The sequence below is a fragment of the Prunus mume genome, linkage group LG2 (genome assembly GCF_029339155.1).
Source record: "Prunus mume cultivar Tortuosa linkage group LG2, ASM2933915v1, whole genome shotgun sequence".
In the NCBI taxonomy this organism is placed as follows: Eukaryota; Viridiplantae; Streptophyta; class Magnoliopsida; order Rosales; family Rosaceae; genus Prunus; species Prunus mume.
In genome coordinates, this window is record NC_142699.1 from 32,304,268 (window position 1) to 32,331,680 (window position 27,413).

At 36.2% G+C, this 27,413-nt stretch overlaps 2 protein-coding genes and 2 pseudogenes across 2 annotated transcripts; 2 read left to right on the forward strand and 2 right to left on the reverse strand.

The window, feature by feature from the left end:
- Window positions 1–2,720: 2,720 nt before the first annotated feature.
- Window positions 2,721–13,571, forward strand: LOC107881125 (protein FAR1-RELATED SEQUENCE 5-like). Its single transcript, XM_089044535.1, has 6 exons — window positions 2,721–4,035; window positions 4,115–4,272; window positions 12,261–12,996; window positions 13,075–13,142; window positions 13,224–13,397; window positions 13,503–13,571. The coding sequence occupies exons 1-6, from the start codon at window positions 2,721–2,723 to the stop codon at window positions 13,569–13,571; spliced, it is 2,520 nt and encodes an 839-aa protein (XP_088900661.1).
- A 1,982-nt stretch (window positions 13,572–15,553) lies between these two features.
- On the reverse strand, window positions 15,554–18,681 carry LOC103323505 (flavonol 3-O-glucosyltransferase F3GT2-like). The gene is made up of 2 exons (XM_089044742.1): window positions 18,139–18,681; window positions 15,554–16,788 (listed from the first exon to the last, which is right to left on the reverse strand). Exons 1-2 carry the CDS (start codon window positions 18,635–18,637, stop codon window positions 15,932–15,934), a joined length of 1,356 nt encoding a protein of 451 aa, XP_088900868.1. The 5' UTR covers window positions 18,638–18,681; the 3' UTR covers window positions 15,554–15,931.
- A 2,499-nt stretch (window positions 18,682–21,180) lies between these two features.
- Window positions 21,181–21,760, forward strand: LOC148920067 (pathogenesis-related protein PR-1 pseudogene; annotated as a pseudogene).
- A 2,937-nt stretch (window positions 21,761–24,697) lies between these two features.
- Window positions 24,698–25,699, reverse strand: LOC148920068 (pathogenesis-related protein PR-1 pseudogene; annotated as a pseudogene).
- Window positions 25,700–27,413: the final 1,714 nt, after the last annotated feature.

A 27,413-nucleotide genomic window follows, 5' to 3' on the forward strand; every position in this document is an offset into this window, starting at 1 on the left:
CTAGCAAGGTTTTAACCAGATAAAATAAGCGCGTCCAACACCATATCAATGATCTAGAAGAATGTTGCACATTTTTTTTTCTTCACTTGGTTTTGTCCCACTGAGTTTTCCAAGAAAGATTTTTAATGAGGCAATTATGTCATTGTATGGTGGACATCCAAGGGGGAGAGTTGTAAATGCATTAGTTGGTGGATGACCACCATACCTCTTAGCATTCCACTCTTCTAAGTCTATGTAACCTACACACTAAAAATTTATAGTTAGTGTTTGTAACTTATATGTATGCTGCAAATATGGTATTTAATTTCTATCTTGTAAGCCTATAAATAGATGGATCTACCATAGATGGAATTAAGAATTAGTAAGTTGTGAAGCTTTCTCTTTATCATGCCACTTCTCTCTATGATTTCTTTTAGTTTCATAACAGTGTTAACTTTTTAAAATAATTTTGTGTGTGTGAGGTCTATTTTATTTTTCCAAAAAAATGGACCTAAAAAAATTTAAATTTGGAGAACCTATGATCTGACGTACAAGTAACATAAACATATATATGTGCTCCCACTCTGCACCCGACTTTGAATCCCCCTTCCCATAGTTTAGATTAAATTAAAGTAGATTATCGTTTATATTTATATATAAAAAAACATATATATGTAGAAAATCATAATTTGTTTTAAACATTTTAGGTATTTTTTGCTAATATTTCAGTCCATTGAAAGTACAATTCAAATTGCATGAAATATGGGCTTTCCATTTTGAATTACAATCCATCTCAACCGTTCATCTGTAAAAATGGAAAATGTAAATGTGCAGCCATATACATACCATTGCAGCACTTTCAAGCCATGACTCGTGAGGGGTGTAAATCTGATATACACCTGATTTTACATACAACCACCGTGGATGCTCTAAGGAAATCCTCAATTAATGCTTGAACAAATACTGGTAACTCATGATGAGATAGTGGTGTAGTTGGTGTGCTGCAGAATGAGGGTGACGCTTGTCCACCCATTCTAACGACGACTGTTATCATTAAGAAATTACTAGAGTTCCCAACGTTGAGGAACTTGTTGACTATTGGCATGCAAGTCAACGCCCTTTTTCACTGCCCGTTCACGAGAACATCTCTAATTATTAATAGATACATGAACGTCACATTCGAGTTTAATGAAAATCAATCAAATTTATTCTAATTGATCTTATTTAGGGTTTTGGGTCAGATTTTTACACAGTTGAGATTAAAGCCATATCATATTTTATAATTAACCGCACCCACCCTTATTCTCAAGGTTATGAAATCTCCACAAACCATATTTCAAATCATTATTTTGTTTTTGGTTTTCCACTCGATGGTACAATATGGCTTGGGGTTTTGCTTATTCTCTTTTGTTTATGTTGCTACAGGGAGCTTGGTTGTCTTATTAGTCTCTTAGTTATCATGAGTGTTCTTTTCCTTATCGCATACTATATCGTTCTGGTACATGTTCCTTGGATTTTTAGAAATAAACAAAATAAAATTTTAAGTTGTGCGTAGCACAAGTGATAAAGACCTCTCGCAGAGAGGCTAGTGATCACTAAATTTACTAAATTTAATAAAATGTGCATGTGCATATTCATGCTCCTTAATTATTAAGCTTCCAGTTGGCAAATGAAACGGAATCCTTATACCAACAATGGTTCACAGCCTGTGCCTTATGAACTATGTTAAACCATGAACAAGAATTGAGCGAAAATTGGGGTGCAAGTGAGAAAGAAAAGTGACCACAAAAAGTATCTGAAAATGAGAACATCTCTAATTATTAATGGGTGCATTTTTGCTCACCACCTTAACTCTAAGTGTACCCTCACCACCCCTTCTAAAAGTTGACACATGTCCATGGGTTTAACTATGGTTAATTTTTTTAATTTTTATTTATTTGATAACATTATTACGAGAGAGAAACAATACTTCAATAAGATTTTTCCTGATTTACCCTTATTAACCTAGCAAACTTTCCACTTTTCTAAATTAATTAACAACTACCCAAATAAACTTTCCACTTTTCACGGCTCATAATGATGCTTTTCCTGCACTTTTTCATGTGAACGCACAACCCCAATACCTTACGACCCACGTTGCTAACCCTATTGCCAATTATGAGACCATGTTCTATAATCTGCTCCACAATATGTCTATTAAACGCATCCCTTCTATTGATTCCAACTACCTCCAGCATGCTATAAAGAATCAAGTGCGCCTCGCAATAATTCTTTAACATGTCCATGTTGGGAATTGGCGTGCTTTAATATGAATATCAATTCAGCACCCCTCCAATACTTTGAAGAACACACCCAGATACTTTGGATCTCAATTGGCTTTAGTTAACTCCTTTTATCCACGCCCAAAAGTTACACTGCTCTTCAATTGCAGGCTTCCTCCATTTGTTCAAGTGAAAGATAGGTAATAATCTATGCTGCTTTTTTTTCTTCTTTCTTTTAGTACTTTGTATTGCTTGATTATTTTTTATACTTTGGTGATTGCTCTGCATTATTTAGTTTTTTGAGTATCAAACCAAATTCGAATTTAACAATTCATGTCCTTTTTTTAAAATATGAATAGACTTCCATAAAAACCAAAAACAACAAGCAATATTGGCTGTGAAGATTAAGTTTTTATTTTTATTATTATTTTTTTATTTATAAATTCTTTATGGATGTAGGCATATACTGCTAGTGTCCTCATGGACCATGAAGAGGATGAATTTCATGCTACATATTCCAATGATGGTAAAGAATCTATTGATTGTATACACCTAGATTCTGATTCTGAAAGTCTTGATCTCTTGTATCATAATGAGCAAATTGAAGAGCTCACAAGAAAATTTGGTGACAGTCCAACACTTGGCATGAGTTTTGATAATGAACAGGAGGCATATCAATATTACAATTCATATGCTAGATGTGTTGGATTTAGTGTGAGAAAACTAAGAGTAAATAAGGACAAGAATGGTGTAATACATAAAAGAGAATTTTGTTGTTCTTGTGAAGGCTTCTATAGAAAAAAGACAACTCCAAAGAAGAAAAGAGAGCAAAGAAGATTCGGATGTAAGGCAATGCTTGGGATCAAACTTAATCAAGATGGAAAATATGTTGTGAAAAACTTTGTAGCTGAACATAATCATGATCTTGTTCCATTATCAAGTTCACATTTGCTGAGGTCACAAAGAACAATAGAGCCTTCTCAAGCAGGATTCATCAATCAAATGCATCATGCAGGTCTAAAGCCATCTCAAATTTTCTCATACATGACAACAGAAGCAGGAGGGCCTCAACATTTAAATTTCATTCAAGCTGATTGCAACAATTTGATTATGAGAAAGCGCACTGAATTTCAAAAAAGAGGCGACTCGCAATGTTTGCTTGAATATTTCAAGCAAAAGCAAGCTCAAGATAAGTCATTCTTTTATTCTATTCGAACAAACATGGAGAATGAAATATGTGGTTGTTTTTTTTGTGATGGAAAAGCAAGACGTGATTATGCTATATTTGGTGATGTTATGTGTTTTGATACGACATTCAAAACGAACAACTACAACATGGTGTGTGCTCCGATCATTGGGCTTAATAATCATGGGCAGACCATACTTTTTGGATGTGGTTTGCTAGATGGAGAGAGTACTGACGCATGTGAGTGGTTATTTAAGGTCTTCTTACAAGCTAATGAAGGAAAAGAACCAAAAACCATATTTACAGATCAAGCTCAATCAATTGCTGCTGCAATCATCGAAGTATTTCCTAATTGCCATCACCGACTTTGCTTGTGGCATATATATCAGAATGCTGCAAAGAACTTGGGTCATGTTTTTTCTGAATTTCAAGCATTCGCAAAAGATTTTAAAAGTTGTGTATATGATCCAGAGATTGTTGAAGAATTTGAATCAAGTTGGGAAGCTTTACTTGATGATTATGGATTGAGAGGAAATAGTTGGCTAGAAGGAATATACGCATTGCGTGAGAAATGGGCACAAGTTTATGGGCGAGACCACTTTTGTGCAGGTATAAAAACATAGAAATCCTATTCTTTTAAGTTTTTATTTTGTGAAATATGATTAATTCATGTTAAATTTTTTTCTAGGTATGACAACAACACAAAGAAGTGAAAGCATAAACGCATTTTTGAAAAAGTTTTTTCTCGAAACCTTCTTCTTCGAGAATTTGTTGTACAATATGACAAATTGCACTACTACGTTTCACTATTTGCGCGACGAAATATTGCGCGACGAAGAACAACTCGTCACAAACAATACTTTGCTGCGAAAATATATATTCATCGCTCAATCCACTGAAAATTTGCGCCACCAAACTTTTTCGTCGCGCAAAATGTATATGCGATAAAACAAATTTCGCCGCGCAAACAGAGTTAAAAAGCGGGAAATTTTTAGCGCTGAACATTTGCGCGTGACGAAATATCGCCGCTGAAGGGAACAATGCGCGACGAACACATACTACATCGCGCAAATAGGACGATCCCCTGATTTAGCGCGACGGAAAGATGTTTAAATCGCGTAAGAGAACAAGAGATATTTTATTTTTGGCGCCAAAAATGACCTAGGTGGGATATTTTTTTGCGCGCGTAATTATTTTTAAATCGCGTAAAGTTCAACGTTTGCGACGAAAATCTTGTTTTGCGCGACGGAATTTTGTTTTTGCGCGACAATGTTGCGCGACGAAAGTCTTGCGCGACGGAAAGTACCAGCGTCGCGCAAAGTTAGATGTCGGCGGTGTTTGCGCGACGAATAATTTTGACGGGAAGTTTGCGCGACGAATAAGTATGTTCGTCGCGCAAAGTCCTTCTTCTTCATATTAGAATTCTGCCATTGCAGAGGCGAATGCAAACAAAGCATTCTGCTCTGCCTCTCTCTCAACCTCTTTGTCTGCTGGGATTTCAATACATTGATTGGGTAAGTATTTTTCGTCATTAGTTTAAAAGTATTAATTTAAGTTCGTACTAAGGTTTTTTAATTTGTTTTCGTTAGGGATATTCGAATTAGCGATTGGTAGAGAACGATTGAGAAGGTATTTTATTTGTTTTATATATGTTTAAAATGTTCTTGTGAAGTTATATTTATATTATGTTGTGCGTAACGTAGTACAATCTGTTGTGATGTACGAAGTTAATTGAAATTAACTTCGTGCTTTTATTTTATGTTTAGTAACACTTAGTTTCCCGTTCGAGATTAGTTGGATTTCGTGCATGGATGCGTAATGCATGACTGCGGTCCAATTAATTCTTGAATTGTCCCATTATTTGGACAGTTTGGTAATGCATAGTGTTGTCACGTAATCTATGGCTACAGTTAGGTTTTGATTGTGGATATTCGTTGTCATCTCGGATACGTTCTTCGGGTGGTACATAGGTATTTATACCTATGGCCACCTCAAGAACTATGGCGAAATTCATCCACGTCGAAATCTAATCTCATGTAGTCGTAGGTTACGTGGCGGAGTATGCATTCCCGAACGAGATAGGACCCTTACCGGAGGCATAAGGTGACATTATAACCGTATGAAGTTGTTGTGATTGTTGTGTTGTGATTCTGGTTTCAGGAATTATGGGTGAAGGTGGATACAAAACCGAACAGATGTGCGTGATTAATACTTGGATGGAATCGAGGATTTTATTGAGTTTGCACGTAGACACAACCCGGGTGCAACTAGAATCCGTTGTCCTTGTAGGAGGTGCAACAACACGTTATGGGAGACAATTGAAAATGTTGGATTTCATTTAGTAAGGAATGGAATGATTGAGACATATAGCATTTGGAACCTTCACGGGGAACAATTAGAGCATGCTTCGTCTTCAAATGCCACAAGAGTGGACAATGTTCAACCTATTGTGGATGGTAATGATGAAGTCATGGATATTATACAGGATGTTTTTCCATTTGCATCGACCAACATGAATCAAGAAGAGCAAGATGATGTGCCTACACCAATAGACAGTGCGGAGTTTGAACAATATGAGAAATTGTTAAAAAATGCCAACCAAGAGTTATACCCGGGGTGCGAGAGCTTTTCCGTTCTCACGGCCATTGTGGAGCTAATGCACGGAAAAATAAAGTATCGTATGTCGAACCTGTGTTTCGATTACTTTTTGGGGTTTTCAAGAGAATGCTTCCGACGGACAATTGTTTGCCGAAAGATCATAAACAGTGCAGAAGGTGTTGAATGGTCTTGGATTGGGTTATGAAAAAATCCATGCTTGCAAAAACAATTGCATGTTATTCTACAAAGAGTATGAATCGTTGGATACATGTCCTATATGCAATGAGTCGAGGTTCAAGATGACATCTCAGAATAGGACGACTAAGATCCCACAAAAAGTCATGCGTTATTTGCCCTGAAACCTAGGTTGCGCGATTGTATATGTCGACGCATACGCCACAGACATGAGATGGCATCAGGAAAACGGGTAGACGATGATGTGATGCGGCATCCTGCAGATGGGGAGGCATGGAAAGAGTTCGATCGAACGTTCCCGAGTTCTGCTGATCCCGAAATGTTAGATTGGGACTTACCACGCGGATTCAATCCGTATGGGGTTCTAAACCAACACCACAGCACTTGGCAGATTTTCGTATTCCCATATAATTTGCCGCCTTGGAAATGCATGAAAAAGAATACATGATGATGACTGTTTTGATAGCGAGGATCCTGGGAGGTCAATCGATGTTTACTTAAGGCCGCTGGTTGATGAGCTGAAGGATTTGTGGACAAACGGTGTTCGCACATACGATAAATCAACTGGGAAGATGTTCACTTTGCGGGCAGCAGTTATGTGGACTGTGAATGATTTCCCAGCATATGCAATGGTTTCTGGGTGGAGCACAAAAGGTTATATGGCATGTCCTGTATGCAAGGAAGATGTAACTTCTGGTTGGCATGCTGGAAAAGTTACCTTGGTCATCGGAGATGGTTGCCATGGGACCATGAGTGGAGGGAAAAAGATAAAGAGTTCGACGGGAACACAGCGTCGCCTTAGACCCAGAGAATGGTCCGGTGATGAGATATTGGACCAGCTTAACGGTTAGATTTTGCTCCTTTGGGAAAACAGTTAGTCGTATCAGACCTTCTACACATATGAACTGGACGCACAAACCTATGTTTTTTGAGCTCCCATATTGGTCGAAACTAAAATTGAGGCACAATCTAGATGTGATGCATGTTGAGAAAAATGTATTCGACACATTGGTGGGCACGATTCTAGATATCGAGGGGAAGACAAAGGACACGATCAAAGCTCGTCTTGATTTGGAAAGAATGGGCATACGAAGGGGTTTATGGATGAATAGGGACAATGATAAAGCTAGAAGGGATCTTGCATTCTTTTCTATGAAACCGAATGACAAGAAAGAGTTTCTAAAGTTTGTATCGTCAGTAAAGTTTCCCGATGGGTATGCTTCTAATATCGCACGTTGTGTGAATGTTGACGGGGGTAAATTTACTGGACTTAAAAGCCATGACTGCCATGTGTTTATGCAACGCCTACTTCCTGTTGGTATTCGACACCTATTGCCGGAAGATGTAGTGAAGCCAATCATTTTGTTGTCCAGATTTTTTTCCCACTGAGCGAAAACTTTGCGAAAAGAAAAACGGACATGTTTCAGTTGCGCCATGACATTGTCCAAGTCCTATGCAAGTTTGAGATGATATTTCCTCCAGCTTTCTTCACAAGTATGATGCACGTGATGGTTCACTTGCCAGAAGAGGCATTACTTGCTGGTCCTGTCAACTATCGCATTGGATGTATCCAATAGAAAGGTATATAATCATTATCATTTGTGTATGCATCATTATCACATGCTTGCTAATTTCAATCATATCGTTTTATTTTTGGCAGGCTTCTCGGAGAGCTGAAAAAAGTATGCAGGGCGATGTAGTGGCCCTTAGAAGGATCAATCGTAAAGGCTTGGGTTCAATATGAGTCGCTTACTTTCTGCGGAATGTATTTAAAAGATGTGGAGACGGTTTTCAATCGTCCTCAGCGCAATCATGATGGAGGTATGAGAAATGAAAAACTTTCTGTTTTTGCCCAAAGCGCACGACCCTTCGGAGATCCTGGACGCGGAGAGTCGTTTTCTAGAAATGACATGGAGGTAGCGCATTGGTTTACTGAACAATTGTGATGAGATCATGGGATACTTATATGAGCATGAAGAGATGATGAAGCGAGAACATCCATCACATTTGGTTGCTCAGAAACACCGTGAATTGTTTCCACAATGGTTTTTGGATTCTGTAAGTTATCAGTGTTTGTTATTTGAGAAATATAAATTTTGTTAATAGATTTTGTCAGACTAACATATGAATGGTTTTGTATAATATTAGGTGAATAAGTTGAAATCATCGAATTCCCAACTTACAGATGATGAGTTATATAACTTGGCGTTTGGCCCGATTCGCGCTGAATTGTTCTCGGGTTGTAATGTCAACGGTGTCAAATTTTTGGCCGAAGCACGAGATGACAAGTTGTGTACGCAAAACAGCGGTGTCCATGTCCAGGTGGAGGCGAAAGTACGGACATTGATTTCTATGGCAAACTCACAACTGTCGTGCAATTGCTTTACAAAGATCGATACCAAGTGATCATGTTTAAGTGTCGATGGTTTGACACCAACCCAAATAGGCCGGGAAGTGTTAAAATCGATCATGGCTTACTATCTGTGAACATGAACAGAACTTGGTATGATGACGACCCTTATATTTTGGCAAACATGCGCAACACAAATTGTGTATCTAGATGACCCTAAAGCCGGAAGCGGTTGGAAGCGTTGTTCAAAAGATGGATCACAGGAACGTGTATGCTATACAGAACTAGACCCAAGCTGACAACAACGTCAACAATGTAGCTGACCAACGTTTAGAATCTTCAATGGAAAATGATGCGGAAACACTTCGAGATACTAATGTTATACAAGAGCCATTTCAAATACAAGGAGTGTCTTCAATCGAAATACCGATTCAGATCAATTACAATTGACCTCGGTGATCTTCCGCGATATGATGTTGCAGTTGGCCCGAGCAACGACGATGATGTAGTTATAGAGGAGGCGGAGGAGGAGGAGGAGGAAGAGGAGGAAGAGGATTGGGAGACCGAAAGTGATGATAGCAACGATAACGAAAGTTATTATAGTTCAGATGATGAATGATTAATTTTATTGTAATTTTATTATGTTAGTGGACATATTTTGTGTAATGCAAATGTTTTCATATATGTACTTGTTATATCCAAACATTATATATGATACCAAGTGAAACATTATTAAAATAATTGTAGTTATAAACCATTGGTAAATAAATATAGCCAACTAATTTGTATCATAAAGTTTAAATTTATTTTCACAAAAAACTTTTAAAAAATGAAAACCATATAACCGAAAAAATGAATACAAAGAACATAAGATTATCAACAATCCTTCCATTCTGAAATCGAAAGAAAATATAATAAATCATACTTTCATACAAGTAATTATATGTAATGTATAATACTTCAGATTAATAATATGTGAATACAAATAATCTTGCGCGACGAAGGCATAATTGTCGCGCAATGTTTTGCGCGACGGATAGCGTACACGTCGCGCATACTCTATAATTTGCGACAAATAATATCGTCGCGCAAGTATCTTTAGCGCGACGAAAAATAGTCCCCGTCGCGCAAACATATACATATATATATATTTCTGAATTATACACACGTATATAGTTGAAATTGACGATCGAAGTAGTTCACTGTATTCACATAGGGTTAAACAGTATAGCTGTAAAAAATCATCAAAATCAGAGTCAAAATAACCGTTAAATCATGACTTTTCGTTTATAACCGTCGAAACGTTTTGTCCCGTTACTTGAGCTCTGAATGTTTTTTTTTTCTCATTTTTGACGTATAAGATCTCGAAGTATAAACAAACATATTTGACGGCTAGATTACTGAAACTAGTTTCCTAGAATGCGTATTGCATAAAAACACAATATTCATAAAAACTGAATAATTTCTTTATACATTCCTTCAGTCAAACATACGATTATGTGATGTCTTGTACTGTAAATATCTGAAATTAAAGATCGAATTACATCTCTGTATTCATATAGGGTCAAGAACCGCAGCTGTAAAAAATTTTCAAGATCGGAGCTAAAATCACCGTTGAATCGGGACAATTTGTTTACAACCGTCGAAGCGTGTCGGCAGTGAAGGCGAAGATCACCCGGGTGACCAACGTCGTATCGAGCATCGGATATGACGAGCGCCATCGGGCTGCACCGACGGCGGATTTGCATAGCTCCTTGGCCCACGACATTGGGCACGTCGTTCGGACCCATTGCCCGATGCAATGGAAGTCTTGGAAGGTCATACCGACGAGATCAAGATGCAAGTTCGCGGCCAGTTGTCGGTATTTTTCCTATCTTTTAATTATTTTTCTTTCAAACTTTATATATTTCTATTACTTAATGTATGTAATCAATTTATTGCAGACGAACTACGACTTAGAGGACATCAACGAGGAGACTTTGGCGTACGTCAACAGACTCTTCGGTGAGAGGTACAAGCGTGGAAGAGCGACTTGCACCACCATTTCCAGCGTTTGATGATCCTAAGTCGCTCTTGGGAGGTTGCGAAGGAGCTTGAGGGCGGGAGGATAGTTAGGCGTGGCTCTGCGCTCATTTTCAGGCGCCCGATTATGTGGTATTCTTTTAATAATATTTGTTTAATGTTTATTTTATTTTTTATATCTCATTATTATTTAATTTATTTATAGTTCAATTATTATGTTTTATTTTTTGTATAACAGAATAAAGCCCAAGTGAATAAGGGCAATAGGAAGAAGAAGACTCTTCTTCACCATTCCGGCTCCAGGCCCTTCTCATATAAGATGGATGCACGGCGTCGGGTAAGAATAATATAATTTATATTTAATTTTTAATACGTCATTATTATTAATTTCTTTTGTTCATACTAATATTTTTCTTCTCTTGTTCAATTAAATTCGAAATTCCCGAGATCGACGTCTTTGGTGACGTTATGTTCACCTGGGAATGAGTTGGCCGAGTCCCTTCATGTAAGTATTATGTATTTTTAATTCTTATGTTACACTTTCAATTTATATGCATTTTTGAATTTATATTTTATGTAATGTTAAACAGACGGCGATGGTGGAGAGGAGCAGTTGGTTTTCAAGAGTCCGCCTCCCAACTTCCTCCCGAGACTCCGATCGAGTCGTGGATCCTCCGCATGATCTTTGGATTTCAGATTTTGACGCAGCGTTGGATCGGACTCTCGGGAGGAGGCCGGGAACGTATTGTAGGGGATGGGAATGCCGACAGAGGAACCTCGACCGCGGTCTTAAATCGCGAGCAAGCGATCGGTGGTGCTTTGACATCGCGGTTGCCGAGCTTGAGTCGGATGTCGGTGATTCTGCATCCCTTGCGCGTCGGCATTCCAATCCCGACTTTGTGCGTCGACCTCCGAGCCCGTCCACCCCGAGCATCCCCAGCACACCACGGCCCCTGCAGACACCCATACCTCCGAGCCGCATGTGGCGGATGACCAAGTAGATTTTGGAACATTGTTTGATTAGTTTTTTATTTTTATAATTACTTTTACAATTTGTATACATTTATTTTATTTTATATAATAGATGTTTTCTTTATGATTAATTTTTTTTATTGTAATTTCATTTTAATTAAAAAAAAACCAAATTTATTTTTTTACAAAATTAAAAATCAAATAATAAATTTTTTTTAATAATAAATATTGCTTTTGCGCGACGAAACGTAAATCGTCGCGCAAAAAATATTTAAATAACAAATCGACATATATATTTTAATCTTGCGCGACGCAGAATTTCGTTGCGCAAAATGTGTATGCACGACGAATAATATTTAAATCGCGCGAGGTTAATGTAGCTCGCGCGACGGAAATTTCCGTCGCGCGGTTTTTGCGGCGACCACTATTTCGTCGCGCAAATATTGTGCGACGGACATGAGTTCGTCCCGAAATGTTTTTGAAACGAAGTTGTTATCGTAGCGCAAACTGCGCGACGAATGACATTTGTTCGTCGCGCAAATCCTTTCTTCACGAACTTTGCGCGACGGACGATGCGCGACGAAACTTCTGTCGCGCATAATGATGTGCGACTAAAATCATTTTTGCGCGACGAATACCCTTTCGTCGCGCAAAGACTAAAATGTAGTAGTGCTGTAGCACCAAGAGAAAAGGAAAGGCAAGCGAAACTGCAACTAAACAAAAATGGCGCAATTTATCCTCTAATTGGAATGTGGAGATTGAAGCAACAACGAAGTATACAAGTAAGTTGTTCTATTGTTTCCAAGATGAGTGTAAGAAACTTTTAGGTTTGAGGCTGAAATTACAAAGTGATGATGGGCTAACACGTAGATATATGGTTATGAATTCTGGAATGAGAGGAATGAGCAGATCACTTACATATGACCTTTCTGATCAAACGGTCAGTTGCAGCTGTAAAAAGTTTGAATTTGAGGGGATTCTTTGTGCACATGCACTAAAATTATACCATGAATTAGAGTTCTCAACTCTGCCATCTAAGTATTATTTAAAGAGATGGAGCAAGGAAGCTACATGTGATGTTGACTTTGATTCGAATGGGGAAATACCTTTGAGTACTCTAGAGTCATCTTCCATGGTTCAGTATAGCGAGTTATCTCATATAGTACAAAGAATCATAGCAAAGGGTGCAAGGAACAACCAAACATGCACTTTTTTGAAGTCTGAATTGTTACAGTTAGAGGCAAAATTAGAAAAACATCCATACTTTGGAGACGAACACGATGAAATTCTTGATAAGCATGTCAGTGAAGATGAGGATAATCTTAAATTACGAGATCCAAAGATTCAAAAGTCGAAAGGTAGAGGAAAAGGTAGAATTAAGAGTTCTTTGGAATCAAAGCCATCTAAAAAGAAAGGTTCATCTAAAAGAAAAGGTTAGTAGTTAGTTGATCAACTTTTTTTGTTCATTATTTACTTTATGTTAATATAATTATCGTTTAATTGTTTTACAGCGTCTAAGGAAATTAATTTATCCGCACATGAGATGAGCGGACACTCAAATTTATATACACATGCTCAGGTATAGAATATTTGTAATTTTTTTAACATTGGCATTCTCAAAGTATTTTTTTTTTTATATTGATTGGAATTTAATATTTAGGAATTGCTTGGAATGTCAACTCAAAATCATTTCAATATGGCATCTATATGCAAAGTCGCAGATTTTCAGTATGGATTTCCAACTGTTTCTAGTGTTCAAGGGATTCCAAATCACCCACTTGGATACCAAGCTATACATCCATTGTTGTCCAATTACTCACTTATACATCCACAGGTTTGTTATCTTAATTTACTGAATTCACTATCCATATAGTTTTCTACATTTTTTTTTGTTTTAAGTTTTATTAGTATTATTTTTAATTGTTTGATTAATTTACAGGAAAACATTCAACTAAGACCTGAAGGACTAGCTTATCAACTGAGTTTTTCACATCCATCAACATCTTAGACCAAGTTTTTGCAGTGTTGAAAAAGATAGCAGGAACGACATGAATTGTTCTTTTTCATCCGTCCAATGCCAGGACATATGCATGACATAACTACCTCTATGATTTTCCTTTGGAGTATTTTATTTTAAGAAAACCTTTCGGATTTATATAAAATTATCATAATTTGCCATTGAAACTATGTTTTATGGTGTTATTCAAATTTGTTATAGCCAAATTATAATATTGTACTAAATAATGTAGAGCAATCACCAAAATATAAAAAATAATCAAGCAATACAAAGTACCAAATGTAACAGCCTCAGCTTCCAATATAAGCCACACAGCCCAACCTCACATACGAGGGATTAAAGGAATGCATAAAGCCGCCAAAGGTTTTTCACAACATGAACGATACAGAGTTGCTATGGAGAGCTTCCATGACTCCTAGGATTCCTGACTATCCATTCCATCGAGTTCCCAAGGTTGCTTTCATGTTCATGACAAGGGGACCTGTGAATTAATATTCATATTAAAGCACGCCAATTGCCAATTATTTATTTGGGTAGTTGTTAATATATTTAGAAAAGTGGAAAGTTTGCTAGGTTAATAAGGGTAAATCAGGAAAAATCTTATTGAAGTATTGTTTCTCTCTCATAATAATGTTATCAAATAAATAAAAAATAAAAAATTAACCATAGTTAAACCCATGGACATGTGTCAACTTTTAGGAGGGGTGGTGAGGGTACACCTAGAGTTAAGGTGGTGAGCAAAAATGCACCCATTATTAAATAGGATACATTAACCTCACATTTGGGTTTTAATAAGAAAATAAGTCCAAAATTGAGAATATAAGTTAGATTTAATCATCGCATTTGTTGTCATTGATGTAAGTTCTTTGACTTTTCTGCCAAATAGGATTATATTAATCTTTTTGGGTATTTTATTATGTAGATCTATTATTATTATTTCTTAAATTATCTAGTTATTCCTATTATATCCCTGAAGTATAAATCTTGTAAAAATTAATTTATAACACAATAATTACGAGATCTAAAATAATTATGTAGATATATTAATTATTATTATTATATACTCTTGTAGATATATTATCCTATGGTGTAGGTATATTGTCCTATTGCCTACTGCATAGGTATATATGTGGTTTTTCATATTTTCGACAATGTGTTAGTATTTTATGTACCTTTCTTTTTTAGGAAACATACAATTTTATTTATCTATTTTTGTAGCTGACTTATAGGTAGTCTTCTAATTTACGTTCCTAACTTATAGGTAACACGATTTATCACGAAGTTTTTTTCATTGCTAATAATAACATTTTTTACCTGTATTTCAGGTACATAATTTCATGTGGGTGGTTGTCTAATCGATTGATATAATATGTGGGTATTTACTTATAATTGATTAAATTAGGTAAATATTATCAAAGAAAGAATACAAAATTTAAATTCTGAAATTCAATTACAAGGAAATAATGCATTAAATTTATATTTTTAACGTGTTTTCCTTATTGATCTCAAATGGTAAAATCGACACAACAACAAAAGTAATAAATGTCAAATGACCTACCTCTAAGACAAAAAACAAGTGGACTACACCCAATAAGGCTATCACCAATGGTTGGGACTTTAAAAGAGGTTAATAGAGCCTCATTTAGGACTCCGATGGAATCTTTGAGGTTCTAAAGGAATCACTCTCACAAAGAAGGACTCTATATTTGATATAATTTTATATATGTGTTATTTAAAAAAAAAATAATTATTTGCTTTAATGTATATTATAGCATGTTAGTTTTTTTTTTTTTTTTTGGTGTGTGTGAACATTTCAAAAAAAATCAAAATCAAAATTTGGACAAGATTTAAAAATCTTTTCTACGAAAAAAAAAAAACTTGATTGTTGCCTTGAAAAAAAACAAAGCCTCATCAATAAAAAAATACAAAAACAAACCCTATCTAGCACATCCCCTTTCATTGGTCACATTAAATAAAATATAAAACAAAGAGAAGCAATTATTATTGGTCAAGAAGAGATTGCCATGAGCTGTAGTCACAAGGCAAGTCACCAACGACACATATGGGTTGGCAGCTTTTTCTTTATGTGGGCCTCATTTGGTTTCAGGGGTTTCAACCGTGAACATATATCTGGGTATAGCTCCAGTGGGGCTCAATCATTTAAGGCCTCAAAACTGAACCACTGGGGATGACTTTTTTGCTTTAGTTGCTACATAATGCAGCCCAATGGTTGTGCACCCCACTTTAGAGCTCCCATTGGGGATGGCCTAACAACTAATCGTTTTGGACCTAGATCTAAGAATCCCTAAATTTTATTCCAATTGATCTCGAAGCTTTCTACTTGATACATATTACTTGGTGACAATGTCCACCAAGCTATTGAAAGCTTGGCTGGAGCTACCATTAGATTCAACCGCTTGTTGAGCAAGAATTTTAAGGGCCCCGATTTTGTCTCTCATTTCCTGTCCTTTATGCTTCAAAACAAGTTCCAAGGCCTTCACCATTTCAATTTTTGTAATGACCCCTCCCTCAAACTCAGTTCCAATTCCCCAAACAGCCACTATGTTCCTCATGTTGAGTGTCTGGTCACCAAAAAATGGCCTGCAAATCATAGGCACCCCACCAGAAATACTCTCCATAACCGAATTCCACCCAGCATGTGTCACAAAAACCCCAACTGAGGCATGTCCCAAGACCTGCACTTGGGGAGCCCATGAAACTATTTTCCCATTTAGGCTACTTTTGTTGTACCCTTTGGGCAAGAAATCCTCTATGTTGCCCCTAAATGACCAAATAAATGGAAACCCAGTTTCAATCAACGCTTGAGCTAGGGCTTCTAGCTCATGAGGTGGTGGGGTTGCCGCGCTTCCAAAGGCAATATATACTACAGATGCAGGCTTGTTCTTGTCCAGCCACTCTATGCAACCACTTTCGTCTTCGGGCGATTGTGGTGATCTTGATATTAGGCTCATCGGTCCATAGTTGAGCAACTTCTGAAACCTTGACTTGAGCGCATTCTCAATTTCAGGGTCTACGTCATCGAAAGAGTTAACAGCAACAACAGTTGCTTTGAGCAGTTTTTGTCCCATTTTGTGTAGCAGGGTTGCTATGGGTGAATCTAAGTTTCCTGTTACTACTCCATCCGGTAAGTCACGTATCTGAAATCTTGAAAATCCGGGAAGGAAGTCAAGCGCCTGTTTTCCACCTCCTGAAAAAAAAAAAAAAAAGTAGTAAAAAAGAGGCAATGGTTAGAGGAATTAAAGTCCTTCATGAGCCAGAAGAAGCTGCAAGTTGAGAAAAATTTAAATGAATTATGGGGGCCTTTTTGGGTTAAAATGAATTCTTTCGTAAGAACTAGTCTCTTCACATGAGCTTCCGCGCTTGCAAGAGGTTTTCTTTTTAAAATTTAAATTTATTTTAGAATTATAAAAGATAATAGGTAGTTGTGTTACATAAAAATAAGATCCATTATCTGATTTTTCTTTCATTTTAATTTTATTTTTAATATGAAAAAGTGTGAATTTATCATATTATCCTCATTTAATTAATAATTTCAATTTTTAATATTTGCATTAAACAATGGCATTTCTGATATTTTGAATGTTTTACCATTCTTTACCTTATGCTTTATATATATAGATGAAGAGGCCTTTTTGGGTTTTACATACAGTTTCGGTCCAAATTTGGGGGCCTTATATTGGGCGGTAGCCCACTTAGTATGTGCACATGAGAGAGAGTGAGAGAGAGAGAGAGAGAGAGGCTTAAATTTTTTTTAACTTTGATGTCCTATTGAGTGTTTTGGATATTTTTATGAGGTTTTGGAGTTGGTCTTGTTTAAAGAAATTGATGACAATTTTGTAATTTATAGAAGTTAAAAGCTTCTTTTTATGTCATAAATGGGCTTTGGGTGTGTTTCTAAAGTCCATTTCATATAGAGTTTTTTTATATATAATTTAGGCCCTTATATTGGATATAATAGAGTTTAGGACATGCAGGAGGCCCAAGTGAATTGGTTGAAAGAAGAAAAATGAGAGTAAATGTAGGATAATAGAGAAAAATGAAATAACACAGAATTACAATTACTAGCTCTTCGCTATGATCAAGTTGTTATTTGAAATTGTTAATACGAATGGAGGGAAGGTAATATTGGATATTTTCCATTTTCAATCACACGTAGTGTTTTGGACTAGAGTACAAAGAATAAGGCAGACAAGGACTTAGTCAAGTTGGTTAGAGAGGATATATGTGCTCCTCATTATGCAATTGAGTTAGAATCCCCCACCCCTAAAGTAGAATATCGTTTGTATCCAAAAAATATAAAAAGTAGAAAGAATATGGAGAAAAGAGTACTCAAATATCAATGATTCTTCAGGCAAACCACTAGGCATATACTAGAATATATACATAACAATGGATCTAGTTTCCTTTCGCCAAAATTGGTTTAACTATAAAGTGTATGAACTTAATATCTAAATTTCAGTTGCCAAAAACAAAAAAAAAACATTTCAGAAACATATAAATGCTCACAAAATGCAATTAAATGAAATTGATTGCTTACTGGTAACGGTTCCAACCCTTTCCCGTATGAAGTCAGTCTCTACATGAACAAGAAGTGACCGTGGTCCACTAGTCCAAACTGGCACCCAGGGCACTTTGATCTCCTCCGACATATCTCCCCCGAACCAAAAGAACGCATCGGTCACCAAACACCTGACCTTCAAACCCGTAGCCGCCTCGGCGTTCTTCAAACCCCTCATGAAGTTACCGGCCGCCGCCTTCAAAAACAACCCGATAGCTTCCTCAAAGTTGGCTGAGGGCACGAAACCCTCAGGCAACCCATCCGCCACGTCGTGAGGCTCAACATTGTGGAAGCTCGAAAGCGAGACTTTGGAGAGGAGGGAGGTGTTCGCTCTAGAAGTGGTGAAGAAGGAGAAGAGGACGTGTGGGGAAGCTGGAGCTAGTTTGAGAACAACGTCAAGAAGAGCGCTTGCGTGGCTCCCAAAAGGGAAGGCCAAAACGGCAACATGGTGAGTTTGGGGTTTGGGGTTTCCTACCATAGTTGCTAGATGGTCTTGGCTTTGTGCTAGCTAGCTGTAGATAACTTACTTAAATATGAGGAACAAGTAGATGAGGGCAGAAGGGTCAGTGGCTATAGAAAGGTAGATGGAATACTTGGTTGTCAAACGAACAAGTCCTCCAGTCTGATATATTGATGAATTAAATATATATCTAATAGGCACACCACAAATAAATGGAAACCCACTTTCGATGTTTGTCACAGATGCAGGCTTATGCTTGTCCAGCCATTCTCAGCAACCACTGCCATCTGTATGCAATGATGGTGATGATGATATTATAACAAGATTGCCATGTGGTGGGTTCGGGTAAATAAGTTTTTGTTGATATTTAAGGCTTTTAAAATTTTAAACGTTTGTTTTTAAATTTTCTTTTAAATTCATTTGGCTGTTTTCCTATTTATATGAGGTTATACCAATTGAATTTTCAGTTTATTTATTTATTTATTGCCTTAATTTTCTGGTTTAAATTGTATGTGGATGTTATAATTGTTGGATGCCTATAAAAAGTCACTCATTCACATTTGAAAAACACCACAATCTGATTTCTCTCTTCTCTTACTTTCATACTTTCTCTACTTTCGATATTATTATTTTTGGGCAACAGTTTTGTGACTTAGAGACTATCCAACTATGAATATGTTTATAGCGGACCTTGAGATTGAGTATCAGGGGTTGTATCTTGGAGTCTTGTAAACCATCAATACATGCACGAGGGGAGGCTACAAGGGGCCAAAAAGAGCTCAAGTCATCTATAGAAATCATCATGCCAAAGAAGCTTCAAGAAGCTGATAATTAACTAAGATACCCAAAGAAGAGAAACTTGTTTAAGTACATAATATTGTCTCAATGAAAGCACCAATTTATAGGACACCAAACAATACAAAATGTTGAAACCAAAGAAAGACAGCAAAGACCCTCCCTGGGGTTGTTGGTCTCAAATCAATAGAGTGACTAGAGCTTTATTATCCCACATGTCTCGCCAACTACCCGATTGTCTTAGGAGAAGAGGTTGTGTTATTGGAGAAAATGGTGTTATCATGCTTGCATATAAAATATTGACATCAATCCATGAAATAACGGTAAACTATATATATGGGATATTACTTGCTGGGTTTTGGAATTTTTCTTTGTTAGGCAATACAATTCTGGATGTACAAAACAAATATGAAAAATTGAGCAATTGGCTCAATCTCAAAGAGGAGCTCTTGAAAAATTCATTTTTCTTTGCTTATTGTTTGCACTGAACTTACTTATTATTTCTCTTTCTCAAATTGAAAATTTTAAAATTTTATGAATTTGTGATTGTCATTTCATGCTAATTGATGATGAATTTAGCTAAAACAAGTTGTTTTATAACATTAAGTCATGCTAATTTTTTAGTTTTTTTATATTTAGTTTTTCCTTGTTATATGAGGACCTCAATTTAAGTTTCGCACAGGCCCTTAAATAAAAAATTCCATATTATACTGATACCAATAAACCTTTGAACATGTCTTCATACAAATAGGTTTCACTTTGGTAAGTAACTGTTAATCAAATAAAATTTTCTAGAAGAGAATAAATCTTTGTTCTTATTTTAATGCCTCCTCTCTCAGGGTTCTAATCCTTTAACATAAATATTAATTAATTGAAAATATTCAACATCAGTTTCTTCCTTTAAATGCGATAGAAGAATCTATCATAAATTTAGAGTATAAATTATTTTGGCAACCCACCCTGAAATTATATGAAATTGGAGAAATAATTATTTAATCTATATTTCTATATATATAAAGCAAAAGGCAGAGAATGGTGAAACATTTAAAATGCCAGAAAATGTCCTTGGTTAATGTAAATATTAAGAATTAAAATTATTAATTAAATGATGATAATATAGTAAATTCACACTTTTTCATATTAAAAAAATTAAAATTAAAGAAAAAACATATAATGGATTATATTTTTATGGAACACAACTACCCATTATCTTTTTTATTCTAAAATAAATTTTAAATTTTAAATTAAAAAAAGCCCCTCGCATGCGCTTGCATGCGGAGAGGCTAGTATATATAAAGCAAAAGGAAGAAAATGGTGAAACATTCAAAATACCAGAAAATGTCATTGGTTAATTCAAACATTATGAATTGAAATTATTAATTAAATGAGGATAATATAGTAAATTTATATTTTTTTTCATATTGAAAAAAATAAAATTAAAAACAAAATCAGATAATAGGTCCTATTTTTATGAAAAACTACCCATATTATCTTTTTTTAATTCTAAAAAAAATTAAAAAAAAAAATCAATTAGCACATGCTCTAGTAGGTTATTAATTGAAACTTTTGTGGCTTAATTTGTCCCCTACAAAAACAAATGTGCCAATCATCATCGAACATGGGTGCCACCCCAGAGTTGACACTTTATACCCCAAAAATCCAACTACTGCGGCCTCCAAATTATAAATAAACACAATGACCCACTTATAACACAAACTTCCCAAATTCTCTCAAATAAAAGAATATTTGGAATTTCACAAAACAAAATGCCGGCAGCATTGTACTACTACTTCACCACCACAATTCTTCTGGTCCTTATCTCAAGCACAAATGCTGCAACAAGGCACAGCCCGGACCTAAGCCAGGCTAACCAATTTTTGGTTCCTCAAAATGTTGCCCGGTCAGCCACCAAAATGAAGCCATTGGTTTGGGATGCGAAGTTGGCAAGGTATGCACAATGGTATGCAAACCAAAGGCGATACGACTGCGCTTTGAGGCACTCAAACGGCCCTTATGGAGAGAACATTTTCTGGGGTAGTGGCACCAGGTGGACGCCGGCTCAGGCAGTGACGGCATGGGCTTCGGAGAGCAGGTGGTACAATTACTGGTCTAATTCTTGTGCTAGAGGGCAGGAATGTGGGCATTATACACAGATTGTGTGGAGGTCCACAAGAAGAGTTGGGTGTGCTAGAGTAACTTGTCTGGGTGGTAGGGGTGTGTTCATGGTTTGCAACTATGACCCTCCTGGGAATTATATTGGAGAAAGGCCTTATTGAATATTTCATAGAAATTGCATGCTGTTTATGTGCCTTTGAGGCTGGCAACAATTGAGAGTATTTATGTGGATTTTTCAAATCTCCATTTAATTATAACTAATAATATTACAGGATTATATTATATAATTAAGCGGCATGAACCTTGAGGATTGAGTCTATAGCTTTATGAGTTTTCTTTATGCATTGTAAGACCACAAAGGCAATTACATATCTTTGGAGTGAAAAGATAAGAATGCTTGACAGAAATGTTGGTGCATTTGTTCGGTAGATTATTTCCTTCTCTTTTGAGGGGTGAGTACATCCATAATCGGGGCTTCATTAACAATTTAACATATGTAAGTTCAAGTAATTAGAGCATTCATTTCTCCTCCCGAGGTCGATAATCTATTCGATTTCTCACTCCTTCAATATAATTATATTGCATGATAATCATGTAAACATATCAACTTAATTTAATAAAATAGCTCCTAAACCAGTGTTTTAAGGTAGAAGGAGTTTTTGGTCCTTTCATTACTTTTTTCGCTTCAAACTAGAGATGGGTGCGATTCGATTTGGCTCAATTATTGCCTAAAATCATAACCAGAACTGCCCTATGCATTCAATCCAATTCGGTTTGTTTTTGGCTGATATGACTAAAAGAAGTTAACTAATCGAAACCTCTAACATCCGGTTCGGTTCTTCCAATTCCCGGTTTAGGCCGGCTATTTTATATTTTTTTTAATACCAGCTAGTTTGAAGTTCAAACTAGCTGTTATTTCCTTTAAATGAAACTGGGTCCAAGATGTGGGCTGAATGGATAACTAACAATCCACATTGGCCTGAATAATGAATATGACAGACTGTAAAGTTACATGCATGTCCTTCATACAATGTCTCACTCTCATGACCCCAATAAATAATAAATAATAAATAATAAATAATAATATATAAAGTCATATATACATTGTTATCTTATATTTAAGAATATGTTATTAGGAAAATTCATTGTAGTGCAATTTCTTTCTTTTATACATTTTTCTACGGCCATGAATTTTTTTATTATAAATTTTATGTAGCTCTGATGAATTCATATACAAGGAATAAGGACAACGTGCAAGCAATAAGGTGTGACTTTCCGCACCAAGTAGCCAAGCCAGGGTTGGAAGAATGCGGTCAAAATGCAAGACAGGTTCCTGGTTTAAAATAAGGAAAATTAGGTATTAGACATAATTAAGTTTACTAATTAGGAAGTGAGATATTAGGTATTTTAGTTTGGGTTTTAATACTTAATAAAAAATAGCTATTTTAGATTAGGCCCAAGGCTGGCCCAGATTCGTTGGGCACCTTAAAATGTCAAATAAAAGACAATTCTACCCTTTTTCTTAAAAGCATGGCCCATCATGTAAACCTACAAATTAAATGACGCTTTTGCTCTCAACTTTTAAACGACGCGCGAGTTCTTCTCTTTCGTTCGTTTTCTTCTTCGTTTGAGCTGGGTTCGCCATTGAGCTCAATTTTCTTGTAGGTTTTGCTTTTATATTCTTTGTTTTTCTGTCTTCCTTTTTTACGCTATGTTTTCGCCTCGATTTTCATGTTATGTATGATTTTGGGTGATTTGTTCTCTTTAGTTCGGGTATTTCGAGCTCATTTGTGGCTCGATTTTGCGGCGCGATTTTGGCTCAATGCTAAACCCTATATTCTTCGCTTCGTGATCGATTTGATTTTAAGTCTGCTTTGTTTGGTTGGAGATTTTGGCAGTCCTAAGTTTTGAGGTATGAGTACTTTAGAACCTGTTTTGATTATGTCGACTTGTATGTTTATGGAATTTAGTTTTAGTACTTTTATCGTGGTTTCCTTTTGGTTTCTATTCGAATTGTTTTGATTTTCTGTCATAAACTACATCTGTCATAGCTTGTTGAGACGTAAAGCTATGCAGCGCTTTCTTGTTCGATAATTCAATTTGTAATAATTTTTGCAAGTATATTGGAATGTTACAACTGCGACCTACTTAAATGTGATTTGATATTAGTTTTAGTACTTTGATTATGCCTTTACCTTTTGAGCAAAGAAAGGTGCAGATTTTGACCGAAAGCGCAATGCGCTTGTTGAGACCAAATCAGCGCGATTTCTTGTTCGATAATTCAATTTGTAATAATTTTTGCAAGTATATTGGAATGTTACAACTGCGACCTACTTAAATGTGATTTGATATTAGTTTTAGTACTTTGATTATGCCTTTACCTTTTGCAGCGTGCAGATTTTGACGAAAGCGGTGCAGCTTGTATTGAGAGACTGTATGCATTTCTTGTCTGATAATTCAATTCGAATAATTTTTGCAAGTATATTGGAATGTTACAACTGCGACCTACTTAAATGTGTTTTGATATTAGTTTTAGTACTTTGGCAGAAACGCATTGCAGTTTCTTGTTTCATAATTCGATTCAGACTAATATTTGGAAGTCTATTGGAATTTTACAATTTGCTCATGTACATTATTTACTGATTTAAATTGTTTTCTGTTTTTGTTTGTTGTTTTGTTTGCATTTTCAAGGCTAATGGAGGTGTGTGTCATTGCCAAGTGCACATATAAGTCGGAAACCATTATGTTTTCAGTTTCATCAGAGTCATCCATGGTTGATATTTTGAAGACTTTGTGTCTAAGGTTTAAGGGTTTGCAGTTGGGTTGTTTTACGTTACAGTATTCGCTGAGTTATCCGAGTTGTTTTCTAGAAACGGATAGCGATTTGGACATGATGAGGTCATTTTTGTTTGTATCAAATGAGAAAAGTGTTGATATTTTAGTGAAGGATTTATGCGGGAGCAGTGAATATAGTGGTGATTTTTGTGCAAATAAGGAGTTGATAGCATGTGAAAAGGGCGTAGTCGTCAGTGTTCTATACTGTCGAAGACAGAAATAAATTTTTGGGCAGGTCGAAGAGAGCAAGTGCTAAGCCTTTGTTGTCGAATGAGTGGGAGACGTACATACATCATGTAGGGAAGAATGCGGTCAAAATGCAAGACAGGCTCCTGGTTTAAAATATTTAGTAGCATACATATTTAATTCACACTGACAGCCGTATATATACTTGTACAAGACTTTGGCTTTTGTAATTTTCAACCACATGAACTAACTGGGCCCACACCTAGGGCCTAGCTAGATGACCATATACATATATAATATTATATATTGTTTATACAATATATAATCTACTCTAATTTAATCTAAACTATAAAGAGGAATTCGAACTCAGGTGCAAAGTGGGAAGAGCTCTTAACTAAACCCATACCCACATAAGATATGTGTATCTTAAAATTGAGCGTTACTAATATGGCCTCTCCCCAATATAATTACCAACCGGATCATAATTACAAGTCATAAACACATCTCCATCATCACACACCGCCCTAGCACACCCAACTCTTCTTGTACTCTTCCACACAATTTGAGTATAATGCCCACACATTTGCCCAGCCTCACACGTGTTTGTCGCATAAGTATAGTACTTCTCTTCAGCTGCCCATGTCTTCACTGCGTCACTCGGCGTCCAAGTCGAGCCACTGCCCCAGTATATGTTCTCTCCGAGCTTGAACTCGCCTTCCGGGAACGAATGCTCCAACTTGCAGTCCGATTTTCTTATGCCTGCCCACCATTGAGCATATTTTTCAAGCTGAAAGTCCCACATCAAAGGCATCTCCCACTTGGCTGCCCTGACCAAATTGTGTTGGTACAAAAATTCTAGGGACTCTCCTATGCAACCCCAGCATAGTTGCTTTGAGACCCTCAGTATGGTCTCGTTGTTGGGCTTTTGTTGGAAAAAACGTGTTTGAGAAGTGCCTGAAACAATAGAGTTGGAAGTGAGAATAATGTAGAGGACAAAGAGGAAGATGAGGAATTGGGGCTTCATTTTTTTCAGCTTGTCCTAGGTCTCGTTTTGGGAGCATATGCTTGGAGAGGAGAGGAAGAAGAACCACACGCAGTAGAATGTCTGGAGCACAAGGGAGCTTATAATTGGAAGGTGTGTTGTGGATTCTGGTTTTCTTTGCATGGCATATTATATATAAGTCTCTATGTATGATTGAAGGTGCTCTCGTGAATTTGGCTAATGTTGTGTCCGTGAACTCTGTTTTGTTTTATTAGGGGACATTGTGCCCACCATGGTGCACTCTAGAACATGATGCGTGGCATAAGAAAGCTTTAGGTACAATCAAGATATTGTGGCTAGTAAACTAGGTTCCAAAGATTTAATTTTTGTATTTTTGTATTTTATTTATTTTTTGTATTTTTTTAATGAAGAGATGATTTCTCACACACAAACTATATTTGTCATGCCACACAGATTTGAACTGAGATCGAGCTTTTTTCCATGGAAAATATGATGTTTTCTAGTTGCGGCCACTAGCCTAGACCCGATTGGCAATTTTTTTGTTTCAATAATTAGAAAATGATAATTTTTCATAGACAAATATATGCTAGAAAAGTAAACAAATAAGTACAAGAAATTTAAATATATACTTGTTGGAATATTACAATATTTATTATTGTTGGTGTTTGGTGGTTGTTGTATTGGAACCATTAAAATTTACTTTGCTTGGTGATTTGCCCCCTAAACTTGTACCTAACTTTGAATGGACCCAATATCTTTTTTTCTTATAAAATTAAAAATATGAACATTGTTTTAGCCAATTTCCCCCAATTTTCATCCAATTTTATGTTAAATTATTAAAAATAATTATATTCTTTGGGAAAAATACAAGAGAACGAGAAGAAAAAAAAAATTAAAACCTATCCCCACCCACAGACCAGACCCATTTGGCGCCCTCCCTCTGTTTTTTTGTCCCCTTCCTCCTCTCTCCACGCTTCTCCCAGGCCAACTTGCATACATTCAAAGCCATAAGAGCATGTCCACACCAAAAGGCTAAGGCTAAGGCAAAGGATCAATGCAAGGCTACTCTATTCACGTGAATAGTGGCAGCCTTGCCTTTTTTGTTCTACCCCAAAAGGCTAGGGCAATGGCAAATACTATTCATTGTACTTTCTTTCCTATTTTTTTATACTTTGAACCATTAATTTTGATAAGCTTTTCAAATAATATTTTCGGTTGCCACGTGGCACTATTTATTATAAAATTCTCACCTAAAATTTCAGATAACATTTTCGGATAAAATTTTCAAATTAAATTTTTGGATAAGATTTTCGGTTGCCACGTGTCCATATTTATTATAAAATTCACATCTCACACATACAATTAAAATACCTACTCACTCATCATACAATTGAAAAACTCCTAGTCCTCATAGTCCGACACAATGGAGTACAAGGACAACTCCATTATTGGCGGAGGCGGTTCCACCGGATCACGACTTAGAGGAGTATTTTTCTTCAGATGACGTAATAGTGTCATTATTTCCGACACGGAACGCACCACCTGGAATCGACTCACGGGTATTGTTCACTTGAGGAGCTATGTGCAATGGTTTTCCTCTTTTTTGTTTTCCCTTGAATAATCTATTAAAAAAAAAGGAAATTGGAAATGCAAGAAATATATATATATAAATATATAAATATAATGACATTAAATTGAATAAAACGGTACTTTTTTATTTTTTTACCTCGTACAAGATTTTGACCTCTTCGAATGTTTGTTCCCGACCCTCCAGCTTCAATGGAAGAGGTCATTTGTATTTTTGCACAAATGAAATTTTGTAGTTGAAAATTTGGTGTGGAAAGTGAAAAATATTGGAAT

Bases quoted from the DNA above. Each gene is read 5' to 3' on its own strand.
- LOC107881125 (XM_089044535.1), top strand. From the start codon at position 2,721: ATGGACCATGAAGAGGATGAATTTCATGCTACATATTCCAATGATGGT. The intron at 12,997-13,074 runs GTTAGTAGTTAG...ATTGTTTTACAG, and splicing joins AGGTTCATCTAAAAGAAAAG to CGTCTAAGGAAATTAATTTA. The intron at 13,398-13,502 runs GTTTGTTATCTT...ATTAATTTACAG, and splicing joins ACTCACTTATACATCCACAG to GAAAACATTCAACTAAGACC.
- LOC103323505 (XM_089044742.1), bottom strand. From the start codon at position 18,637: ATGGTAGGAAACCCCAAACCCCAAACTCACCATGTTGCCGTTTTGGCC. The intron at 16,789-18,138 runs GTAAGCAATCAA...TTTTTTTTTCAG, and splicing joins AAGGGTTGGAACCGTTACCA to GAGGTGGAAAACAGGCGCTT.